Below are 12,031 nucleotides of genomic sequence, written 5' to 3' on the forward strand. Positions count from 1 at the left end.
GCGTAAATCCAGTTATCGGTGCTCTTATAAATTCAAGTATCAAGTAAGAATAATATATCCAGGGAGAGAGACGTTTGTTCTCCAGGGGACGCTGTCAGGCGCCCCAGTATCATCACCATCAGGCGGTGAATCAAATCCACTACTAGCGATGTTTAGTCACATCTCCCTTGCGGCAACCGTCTCGACCTACATGCCGATGACTTCGTTCGTCACTCTATACGGGATGCCCCGCCCTCGTATTCCAACCAGGCTTCGTTGGCCAAAATTCTGTTACTCCATCAAAGAAGACCAGATATCCGCTCTGAGTGCAACAAGAGCGGACCGCTCTTCTCAGTCTTGGTGACGATGTCGTCAGCGTTGCGTTTCTTCTCTATTTCGAGCTATTCTTGACCTCATAACGCTCAGCTTGTTTTCGTTGCCAGATCACTGGCCCGCACGGCCGGGAGGGAGCGCGTATACTTCCCACTTCAAACTGGCTGGTAAGGTATCCGCCCTCAATAGTCGTTCCCCGCCATGCTAAAACCCTCTGATAAAGTGCGCGAATTTACTCCATCACCTAATGTTTATTACATAGACACCTATCCGCACAACCTCCGAGGTCGGAGGTCATGGGTTCGGACCCCACCGACGGCTTGTGGTTTTTTTCATTCGCTTTTATTTATCTCCCATTGATGAAAAAAAAGACATCCCCTATGCTCTTTGGTTTCGGTGACTGTTGGCTTCAGTCATGAATGTCATAACCAGCACCTCTTTCCATTCCCTTGTCTTCTTATCAGATCGTTATCTTGTATCATCATCCGATCATCTCAGCAGAATAAGATGTATTACGATCCTCTTCTGACCTTATCTTGTCACTCCTGATTAGTGACAATACCTAGTGATAGCGATCTTGTGATACAGACATATAGCGAGCTGATCTGACCGAGATCTATAGAATTAAGACGAAGCCCGCTAAAAAGATGTGGGTGCTCTCATTTCACGGCGAATGCAATTACCCTGCAGCTTCCATCGCTTATGTGCATACTGTCTTTACCAAAGTACCAGGCAACGGGGTTTGCTTCTGTGCCGTGCACTGGAGCCTTCCCCTAGAGACCGATATGTCTCTAAATGTAAGGACAAAACTCACAGCTGAAAAACAAACCCCTTTGGCTGGCTACATTCGACAAATACGGTACGCTGCATATCTCTCCTCTGGGCAGCGATTGGAAGACATTCGATGGCACGCACATTCCCTTCTCGTCCGGAACCTTGGTCCCCTTGGGTCCCGGACGGTCCCCTTTCCCAGCCATGAAGTAGGCATCTGGAAGAGGAAAAAAGATGCACGTCGTAAGGAGTGGAGCTTCAAACCGCGTGCAATTTAAATAGCTACGTATTATTTCTTGCGAATCATTATTTATTCATTATTAATAGAAAAAACAACAAATGACGGCAAAAGCTGCGCTTTTACTGTTCTCACGTTGTCACGAGCTGATGTAAAATTAAGATCTAACTAAAAGGATTGCAGACCTTTCGCATCTTCAACACAAGCATCGATTGGAGGAAAGCCTAGAACGCTTCACTCTGGCCCAGTGCATCTTCTGTTTCGTTTCTGAACATACACCTCCATTTGCAGATTTTATCCACCAGTCTTTCCTCCCTTCCCTATAGTGCAATTCTGCACTGCGCCGGAATGTATTATCATACTCCACCATTCATAACTTTTCACAAACTGTGTGTGTGTGTGTGTGTGTGTGTGTGTGTGTGTGTGTGTGTGTGTGTGTGTGTGTGTGTGTGTGTGTGTGTGTGTGTGTGTGTGTGTGTGTGTGTGTGTGTGTGTGTGTGTGTGTGTGTGTGTGTGTGTGTGTGTGTGTGTGTGTGTGTGTGTGTGTGTGTGTGTGTGTGTGTGCGTGCGTGCGTGCGTGCGTGCGTGCGTGCGTGCGTGCGTGCGTGCGTGCGTGCGCGCGCGCGCGCGCGGTACACCACGTCTGTTTTCCTTCATACATATAGATCGAACATCATTGACACCTTCAGATTTTAAAGTTTTTAAGAACTCCCTATATAAAAAGAATGACATGGCACTGACAAAACTTGGTGGATACACCAAGCTCAATGTCACGTGTGTAAAGCAAATATACTCCGGGACGAGTTCCGTAAACGAGGTCAAAAAGTGTCTGCATTGCGAGAAATGCCCACGAGCTGATGTATCCGCTAAGCATACGCGGGCAGCGCGAGACACGTGTTTGGACGAACCTGGCCCCCAGCCGTCGTAATTGAATTTCACCAGCAGCAGGCTCTTCTTGTCCTTGACGATGACGGCCGTGGCGTTGGCGTGCTTGCCACCGATCCTGGTAGCCACTGTCGCTGACCGCGGGTAGTCCAAGTCGGCCGGGATGTCCACGTGCGCAAAGCTTTTCTGCGTTCGCAAAGTACACGTGCAGTTTTTGCCTTTTATGTACGCACAAGACATATTCAATACGTTCCGCCTTTTCAGCCATATATCTTTTTTATTACGCAATGAAACTCAAAGATGTTACATTCAAATGAAAGTCTGGAGTTTTTTCTGTATCAGAGACAAATAATTTTTTAAGCACATTCCCCGTCAGCGGCGATGCACTCCTGCCACCCGAGCCCGTGGTCCCTGCATACCACAGTAGTAAAACGAGGATGGCTGCTTTGCCTCACGGCTCAGGCCTGACGCTATAGGAATTCTCGGTTGTTTCCTAAGAAAAAGGAACATCTAAACAGCACACGCTTCATGTATAGGGTTACGATAAGAGGTCACCAGTGCAGGGAGGGCTATGGTTTGTGTAGACGAGAGAGCTTCACTTCATTTCGGTAAACTTTGAACACTAGGCTTGTACAGTACAGTGTACAGCTGGTTCCGTCTCTTCCGGTATATTCAAAGGGGCCCAAAATATTTTTTTCTTCCTGTACATCAAGAGGGAGACATCTGATTTGCAGTATTCAACGCTTGAAGTTCCGTTCAAATCGAATCCTATACTCCGCTACTCATTTATTCACGCTTGCGAAAGCAGCGCCCCCATAGCCACGGAACGAGGGTGTTGCCCATGGATAAAGTTACCATGGCAACCTGCTCTCGCCACTGTACTGAGGCACGCCGCTGAGGTCACGTGGCTGGACGCTTCATGGCCTCATTGACCGGACAGGAAAGGACCCGGTAGGATGCTCGCGGCAACGACAGGCGAAGGTTCCAAACTGATTCGGTTGGCTTACCTTGGCTTTCCTGGAGTACACACTGAGCCACTTGAAGTCGGTAATCTTCTTGCCAGCTGGCAGCCTGAGCAGCATTCTCTCGTGGGCAGAGGCCTTCAGCTGTTTGCTCCTGAAAGACAAAAGGTTCTTCTTCGGCTCCATAGTATTAACGCCCTGCCGCGAAGTTTTGCTTTCATGCAGTTCGCTTTTTCGTCTTTTCTAGCTTAAAAGCTCAGTTTTCATCGAGGCGTCTCTTAGTGATTAAAACGGGGTACCCTATCGAAACAGGCTGACTTCAGTTCGCCCTCAGAGTCCCTTAACGATTCAACTCGTGGTGCTCAAAATTAACTAGGAGCTCTGCAAAGCAGCGTGCACGAAGCATATAAGCGAAACGTCCCTGGTTGTCTTTAAGCCGATTTTGTGACAAGGGGTCCGCATTCCGGAAGTGACCACAAAGCGGACATGTCCAGATGAACATGGCATAAATTGGGCGCGCTCTTTGGCCTCAGAAAACGATAAACGCTACCGCCATCGCCGCCTCGGTGCTTACAAGCTCCCATCACCTTTAATTCATCCACAGTCATCTGATCACCTAAAACCAGCCTCGTCCACGTCCGTGTGTTTTGTGTCTGTTTCTTCTCTGCTGCTGGTTTTAAGTGATCATGCACCAACTAGCTCAGCAATCCACCTTACTGCAGCCTCTGGTTTCGAACGCTTAAATACTAATCGTAAGCATTTATAGCCAGAGTTGTGAAATATTCAATTTTCGAAAATAATGCAACAGCAAGTGCTGTTTCCGCCGTGATGACGTAGCAGGAAAATCGGGCGAGCTCAATAGTCACGCGACCAACACCTCCGCATTTGCGGCTCCATACAATTGGCGCGGATAAGGCGGAAAATTCAACAATACGGGCCCGCGTTCAAGCAGAACGCAAAAACACAGAAAGCGCACCGTTTCGAAAAAACGGGTCTCAGATGATGTTCCGATATAGGGTCGCGTTAATAAAACCAAATAACGAGTGTTTGTTTTTTAAATGCACCCTCGTGCTTTGAATCGTTCTTATTTTAGGATTCAACAAAGAGCCGGAAAATGGCTTTAAAGGAACTCTAAGGACATATTGAGTTGGACCTGCATCAATGCGGCACAGCGTTTTAATCACAAAGAGGCCACTTTCATCGAAAACTGCGCTTTTACAAGCTAGAAAAGAGCAAAAATAAAATGTGATACAGGTGTCGCCACTAGCGGCCGATTTCGCAAGCGAAATGCGTGCGTCGAAACCGTTTTCTCGCGGATCTCAGAGGCTACGCTACACCGCCATTCTCTTCAAAACGGCGGCAACCCGTCCAATCTTTAAATACAATAGAGTGTTCCGTAAGCTCCAGTTAAAATTCACGCACATTATAGGCGACGCATTGCTAAAGCCAGCGTCGCAAGGTGGTTTCCTTCGTGCGTCTCTCTTCACCGCTCCTAGACCCCATTGCACGTAAAGACACCTCTGCACGACTACCCCTGTTCAACATTAGCCAATGTACGACCTCGCAAAGTTGAGCTTGCCTCAAAGGAATCGCCTCACAATTTTTTTTATAGCAAGTATATGAGTGCCTACTTGCTGTAATAATTCGTCAACACCACGCCTTTTCCGTTTGGCTTGTGTCCTGTGCCGACGATAATGTAGGCGTCTGGAAATTGAAAAAAGAATGGCACCATCAGTCAAATATCGCATTTTGCCCAGGGGGTTTTCTACCGTGTTTAACGCCAGAGAATATCGTCCGCCTCTCTACATGAACTTAAGCCCAGACTCTGGTTAGCATTGTGAAATATCTGGACATCAACTTTGGAAGCTAACCAAAATCGACGTGGCCTGTCGCGGACAATTCTTTAAAGTATTTGTAAAGTGCTCAAAAAACATAAATCCTATCGTCACGCGCGACACCATGGCTGAGTTCCGTGCCTGTCTACCTAACAATCGCTTCCCCAAGTCTGCATCCGCAGGCATCCTTCATGCCGAATGACAGGGCCAACACAAGTCAATCGCACGTCGTCATAGGGGGACATTACATGTATCCACCCTCATTGTATGTCAGATATAGAGACAATAAGAGAGGGGAGTGGGTCAGGGAACAAACACGAGTTAGTGGTAACTATAGTTGAAATCAAGAAAATATGGGCAGGGCATGTGGTGCGAAGGCAGGACAACTCATGGTCCCTAAGAGTAGTGGAGTAGCTTCCGTGAGAGGACAAGCGTTTATATCACGGGTGTTAGCACATGGCGGTATTGAGTCATGGGGGTGGATGAGGTCAGGAGGTCTGTGGGGATAGGTGGCCGCAGAAGGCGCAAGGCAAGGCTATTTGGAGGCACACGAGAGAGGCCTTTGTCCCGCAGAGGACGCAGTCAGAGTGATGATGATGATAATGGCACAAGTACCGGGCTCGCGTCCGTCGTAGCTGAAGTCCCGCAGCACCAGCGTGTCTGCCGTGGCCGCGTAAACTTTCCCGTGGACGCCGTGAACGCCGGCGTCCAAGCTGCCCAGGGGTTGGCCATCGTACCCGCTGTCCGACGAACGCTTTGCCGCACGACGAGCTCCTGAGCACGGAGGATAGCACTTCCAGTGTTGCAACGCGTTACGTCACGCACTTCTGCAGTGGTACAGAACAGCACGCCACACGTGTCATGCCACTCTATGAAGTAGTTCTATTTGCTCCCCTACTCTATTTGGCTGAAGTGCTCTGTGATGCAACACCACGAAGAGTTGCGAGAAGTTGGTCAATGCTGCAAAACCATTGTAATAACTCTTCATGCTTAGTTTACACGCTGGCGTCATGGAGCAGCATTCAAAAAGCTCTCGCACAGACTGGCACACAAGATACTACTCCAGTGCACTCAGAATCGTGGCTTGCTGATGTGACGTTACCAGCGATAGATTAGATTGGTTGCACACGGGGGGCCTTTTCGGGGTGTGCACAAAAAAGAAAAAAAAAACGCAGGAACGAAAACGTGTTCGCGACTACCTTAGTTGCTTCAGATAGATGTATACTTACGCCCCCCGATATGAAACTGCCATCTCTTTACGATTAAACTGAAGACCTTAATTGCCTAGGAGATCCCACTGTAGAGCTTGAGAGGCAAACTATTCGAGGAGGTCTCAAATAACAGCATTTCAGCGGCATGCATACAAGATTACTTTAAATGATTTTTTTTGTCTTTCAGCTCCCTCTTCTTCCTAAGCTGCCAATGGTTGCACTTTAAGGAGTATGCACATACGTGCCCGCTGTGAGGCTAGAGCGGAAGGTATCCATGATGGCAGGTGGCTTCTCCGCTCGACAGCGGCTCTCCGATTACAAGCACTCTTGGGGTGAAAACAAGGGAGTGGCTACTGTGCCGTCAGTCGTCAGAATAGCTGTCGGGTTAGGCTGTCGGCAATGTTGATTGATTGGCTCGCTGTAGTCACGTGACATGAACGCTCCCTCAGCTCACCCCCCCCCCCACGAAAAGGAATTTTTGTTTTTATAAACGGAAAAAGAAAACAGGACAAATAAATATTCGTTTCCCCTGGGAGTGTGTCGCCTTTAGGAATTAGGTAGCATTCTCTGAGATTCTGGTAGTGCTGTTTCATTGGCTTGTGCCTTGACGTGACCGTAATCAGCCAATGGGTTCAAACTGCATGCCGGAAAAGATCACTTCGAGCTATTTTGCCGGCTGCCAGCACAGTGGTATCGTCCAAGAAATGAACACTGAGCTGACATCGAACGAATTCTGTGTAGGCCGAACCTTCAACTGGGCGGCTGCGAAGTGCTGTAACACTCGGTAAATCGCACGTGCGAAAGCCGCTCACCTACCTTGGCAAGTGAGGACGCACACTGCAAGCAGCAGAAGCACCGGTGCGTGGACCATGGCTGAGCAGAGCGGAGTACGAAGCGACCGTTGGCAGAGCGCGAGAAGCCACGAATGCAGAAGCGCGCCGCTTTCTTCTTCCTCTTCTTCTCTGCTTGGTTCGTGGCCGCGGCAACACCGTAAACGATTAATTTCAACAAATGCTGCGCACTTATATTACTATTCGACGTCTATGTACACTGTTAAAATGTACTTTCTTGGGTTAATCACTAGCTTTATTTTGTGTTCCTCTAATACCTTTGCGAGGCACGTAGACAGGAATTTTTTTCGGGAGGGGCCCAAAGTAATTTCTGCTATCTCACGGGGAGGGGGGGCCTCGGGCCCCGCTTTGTATACGTGCCTGACCTCTGCCGTCCTTATGATTTCGTTCTTCAATTTTTTTTCCCTTTTTGTATGGCTTTTATAGTATTCAAAATCCCAGGTTTCTGAATTTTCACGATTTTTTCTAATTACGTGCTAAATTGATTTTACCCGAACCTTTATCTTAGTTCAGATATTGGTGTCCGCGTATATTGTCGATTTTTTTGCTGCATTTGTTTCGTGTGCCAAACCCCTATGTAATACCCTCTTCCGGAGGGCCTTCAGGGGTATTTGAAGAAATAGATAAACGAACAGTCATGAAAATGTGGCAAGTGCAGTGATGATGCCCTCTTGCACTACACCCCCCCCCCCCCCCCGGGCCCCCTTCCTAAAAATGAAAAAAAAAAAATACATTTGAGGAGACACTTCAGCTCCGCCTGAAGAGTTATATAAGGCGAACGTTTTTGGTCCCTTCAGCGGCCTGGCCCTGGCATCCTCATTTCGTATTACTTAAAAGACACAGATTCTGTTCTTTCTTTCACCATCACGTAACGCTTAACCTTTCCTTAAGAACGCAATGCGGTAGCGTTAGAGATATATCCCTCCCGCGCAGGCACTAGCACTTTCTCTGTCGCCTAATTTCTGCGCGTACATATACCGATACACGTAGAATTGGTCCTTCTCTCGTTTACATTCAAAGACCACTGGAAGTCTTCAGATACCACTCCTGGCGCAATGGTGCAGCGGTTAAGCGATGCGCCACTGCCACGGCATGTGGCTGCTTCAAACACAGCTACCGGCGGGGTTTGTAACACCCTGGTTACTCTTCCCGAGCGATCTCTCGACCAAAAATTACAGGATTGCACTTAAATCTGCTTGAAAGCGGGAATGCGAAAGCCTCTCCCTCTTTCTCCCTCCATTTTTCTTATTTGAAATTTTTGCCTTTTTATTTTTTTAATTTTTTCAATTCATTATTTTTATTTTGTTATTTCCGTTTTTTACATGTACTAAGTAAGCCGTCTCACGCATTTACATGGTTTTTCATCGAATCAATCACACAAACCTGCTTCAAACACAGAATTTATTTTCAATGATCCAGTTTAATTAATTAACTAATTACAATTCATCAACCAAACTTTCCCATTTCAAGATCTACTCACGCACTACCTAACACAAGCTTTGGAACATTTATCTCCACAGAACGACATAATCGAGCGGACAAAATTCGCGGATACTTTTTGCTGACGCGACATAACCATATAATGCTTTCGCATTAATAATTAATTTAGCCACCACCTGCCACGGTGAGTAGTTTGCTAGCAATCCGGTGGGCAGGTTGTGATGACGTCACAAGGTCACTTGACGCTAGGTGGCATGTGGGCTGCCTACTTCTTCGCTTACAACGCTGACGACGACGACACTGACGACGCCGGATTTGCTGCAGAACTTTTCTCTCAAAATTAATTTATTTATGGCTATTCCTTTAAAAGGTATTTATTTCCGATTTGTTTTCTCGATTTTCATTCCTATTTCGTCAAGATCTCCTAAAATTCGTTATATATATTCACAGATTCCACTATTTATATTTATCAGCCACTTGATATAAGTCTGGATGAATTTTCTCCTGTTTAGATCTGCACCAAACCCTGGCCAATCCCCCACCGTGGGTATGTGCCATCGTTTTTGAGGCAGGTGGCTCCTATATACAGGGTGTCCCAGCTAAAACAGATAGTTTTTTTTAAAACCAAAGCGTTTTTCCGAACTAGAATCAAGTTAATTTTGTTAGGAGTTATGCAACGTATCAGTCAGTATTTGTTTCGTTCCGCCTGATTTAATAATTAGCTGAGTTATATAATTACATTTCAAAAACCGCCAAGATATCCGATGGTCAAGATAGCGAGATAACCGATGGTCGTTAAGGGTAACGGTTGGATACCAAGAGAAGGCAAGCGGAGCAGGGGGCGGCAGTAAGGTAGGGGTTCGGATGGAATAAAGGAGTTTGCGGGGACAAAGATGGATGCAGATGGCACAGGGCAGGGTTAATTGCAGAGATATGGGAGTGGCCTTTGTCCGTTTGTCCTGTAGTGGGCAAAGTCTGGCTGATGATGATGAATACGATTTTAAACATTAAACAGTTAAGTACCAGCGCAGTCTTTTCGGCGACTATATTCGTTGCAGTGCAGTTATTGCAGCTTGGGATGCTTCGGATCTCAAATGAACAGATTTCGTAGGCGGATTGCTACATTCCCACAAAGCGCACAAAACATCAATGAAAACGAAGCGCTGAACCACAAAATCCCAGACGGCACACAACGTCCGACGGACGTTCAGTCAAGATCCGGACGTCCAGAGCTCAGCTTGGACATCCACCGCAGGTTCGACAAACGTACGACAGCGGACGTCTGGAGAACGTCCACCACAGCTAGGGTTGTTTTCGGCATTGATGAGGCTGTTCACAATCGTCATGCTCGTCTGACCAGCACAGCTGCCGTTGGAGATGTTCGCGGCTGTCATAATGCCACGATGTCTGCTGCGTGTCCGCTTGTTTCGCTTTTTCAACAAAGCGCGGGTTCCGGCATTCTCGAGCAGCTCTTCGCATCTGCTATTAAAACGCGCGGCAGTGGTTGCAGGCCGCACCAGCGCCATTTAAGCTCACTTTGCGCGCATTGAAAAAAAAAATTGAAAATTGGTGAAAACTGGCTCAGTGGTTAGGGCGCTCGACTACTGTTCCGGAGTTCCCGGGTTCGAACCCGACCGCGGCGGCTGCGTTTTTATGGAGGAAAAACGCTAAGGCGCCCGTGTGCTGTGCGATGTCAGTGCACGTTAAAGATCCCCAGGTGGTCGAAATTATTCCGGAGCCCTCCACTGCGGCACCTCTTTCTTCCTTCACTCCTTTTTTTATCCCTTCCCTTACAGCGCGGTTCAGGTGTCCAACGATACATGAGACAGATATTGCGCCATTTCCTTTCCCCAAAAACCAATTATTATTATTATTATGGTTTTTCAGAAAAGGAAATGGCGCAGTAACTGTCTCACATATCTCGGTGGACACCTGAACCGCGCCGTAAAGGAATAGAGGAGGGAGTGAAAGAAGGAAGGGGTGCCATACTAGTGGAGGGCTCTGGAATAATTTCTACCGCCTTTTTCCAACTGGTGTTTGTATTCCTATTATATGAAACTATTATACCATGGCATGCTTATTTTATTGCATCCAAATAGATAGACAAATAAGAGGAAATCGTTTTTTTTCTTCTTATGCATTAGCAAGTGGAATCCGTGCCCAGCAGCCGCGGCAGTCGCACGACCGTTGGTAGTAGCGGAATCGACGGCAGCGGCACAAGTTTCGCGCAACTTTCCAAAGGAGCCTTAAGAGGTAAGTTTGTTTCCCATACGGGTAGTACTCACCAGAATGGCAGCATAGTGGCAAGCGGCGGAAGCAATCTTCGTTCTCGAAACTTCTAAGGAAAGCTTTCAGTTCCGCCTGGTTCTCCTCGGCGCCGTTGTACCGTGCTTTTGGTAGTTTGGTGCACATTGGCAAATACGTTTTAAGTTTCGCGCTACGTCCACGAAGCTAAACGAACCGTTATCAGTTTCTTCCGGTTCCGTCCAATGCCATTTTTCCGTGGTGTGGGATTTGGCAAATACGCTGCAAGTATTAGACATCAGACACCTATAGCATAACGTGCTACCGTTACCGGAGCACCCGCCGATTGGTACCGTTGCTGCAGGCGCGCACGCAGCTGCCTAGGGTGCCTCGATGCCAGCGCTGCCCTACAGCTGCCGGGTACTGGGCGCCATCTGGCGCCGTCAAGGCGATTTGAGCATGTGCATTGGCGGTGGGCGGGCTTCCGGTACTCCGGTAGCGCTAACTGTACGACTCTACGCTAACGGTAGCGCTGTGCACGGTATGCTAGAGGTGTCTATTAAAGCAACTACACATACCTTTTCGGTGCCTTCGGCGGTACGTATGCCATTGCTTAAACTTTCTGCTCCCTCCAGACTCTTAAGAACCGAGAATGTGGGAAATTGAAGCTCGTGCAACATTTGTTGGCATGACAAGCAACGAAGGCATATTTCTGTAAAAGCCAGCCAGCATTCTAGGCAAATTGTGGGTGTCTTAGGTGAGGTAGAGGACTCCGTGCCAACAACAGTTGAGACACAGCAGAGGAGGACATTGGCCCTGTCGGCAGTGGCACTTCTGCAGGTTCGTTGGAGTCACTGTCGTGAGGAGGCTAAGGTGCTCGTCACCGTGCGTTCTGGGAGCCGTTGGTTCAAGAGCAGCAGCCATATTTATCGCGGGCAAAAATGACGTTGTATCGCAAGCCGCCACTGTCAGCTGTGGCGGGTCAGCTTCGGAATCTGGCCTTAAGAGCTGCAAACTTGGTCAATTAAGCAGAGTCGAACGAAGTGCAATAAGCGACCTGCCAAAACTTTTTGAGAAAACACCCATGCCATTCGTCTCTTCCTGCTGACACTCGAGCACTTAAAACGCCCAGACGTCGCTGTCCAGAATATCCAGTTACTGAACCTTCACCAGCACAGTACTGCCATTTCAGGCTTGAAAGAGGACTGCTGCATGCCATCAGTGGCTTGTGTGATCTTATTACAGTCTTGCACCGCCCGAATGCATTATTGCAAGCGGGGGA

General features: G+C 47.9%; 2 protein-coding genes across 2 annotated transcripts in view; one reads left to right on the plus strand and one right to left on the minus strand.

The window, feature by feature from the left end:
- The window catches only part of LOC144133498 (protein Skeletor, isoforms B/C-like), a 38,344-nt gene extending 31,195 nt beyond the window's left edge, over positions 1-7,149 (minus strand). The window contains exons 1-6 of the mRNA XM_077666638.1: positions 7,031-7,149; positions 5,619-5,777; positions 4,800-4,872; positions 3,214-3,322; positions 2,230-2,392; positions 1,228-1,300 (exon numbers count right to left, since the gene is read on the minus strand). Of these exons, the coding sequence (XP_077522764.1) occupies positions 1,228-1,300; positions 2,230-2,392; positions 3,214-3,322; positions 4,800-4,872; positions 5,619-5,777; positions 7,031-7,085 (632 nt within the window). The 5' untranslated portion in view covers positions 7,086-7,149. The remainder of the gene's footprint in view (positions 1-1,227; positions 1,301-2,229; positions 2,393-3,213; positions 3,323-4,799; positions 4,873-5,618; positions 5,778-7,030) is intronic.
- LOC144133501 (kunitz-type serine protease inhibitor dendrotoxin DaE1-like) overlaps positions 1-12,031 on the plus strand; it is a 92,007-nt gene that overhangs the window by 49,860 nt on the left and 30,116 nt on the right. The window contains exon 2 of the mRNA XM_077666641.1: positions 10,650-10,758. Within this exon, the coding sequence (XP_077522767.1) occupies positions 10,650-10,758 (109 nt within the window). The remainder of the gene's footprint in view (positions 1-10,649; positions 10,759-12,031) is intronic.

Source organism: Amblyomma americanum, chromosome 5, assembly GCF_052857255.1.
Source record: "Amblyomma americanum isolate KBUSLIRL-KWMA chromosome 5, ASM5285725v1, whole genome shotgun sequence".
In the NCBI taxonomy this organism is placed as follows: Eukaryota; Metazoa; Arthropoda; class Arachnida; order Ixodida; family Ixodidae; genus Amblyomma; species Amblyomma americanum.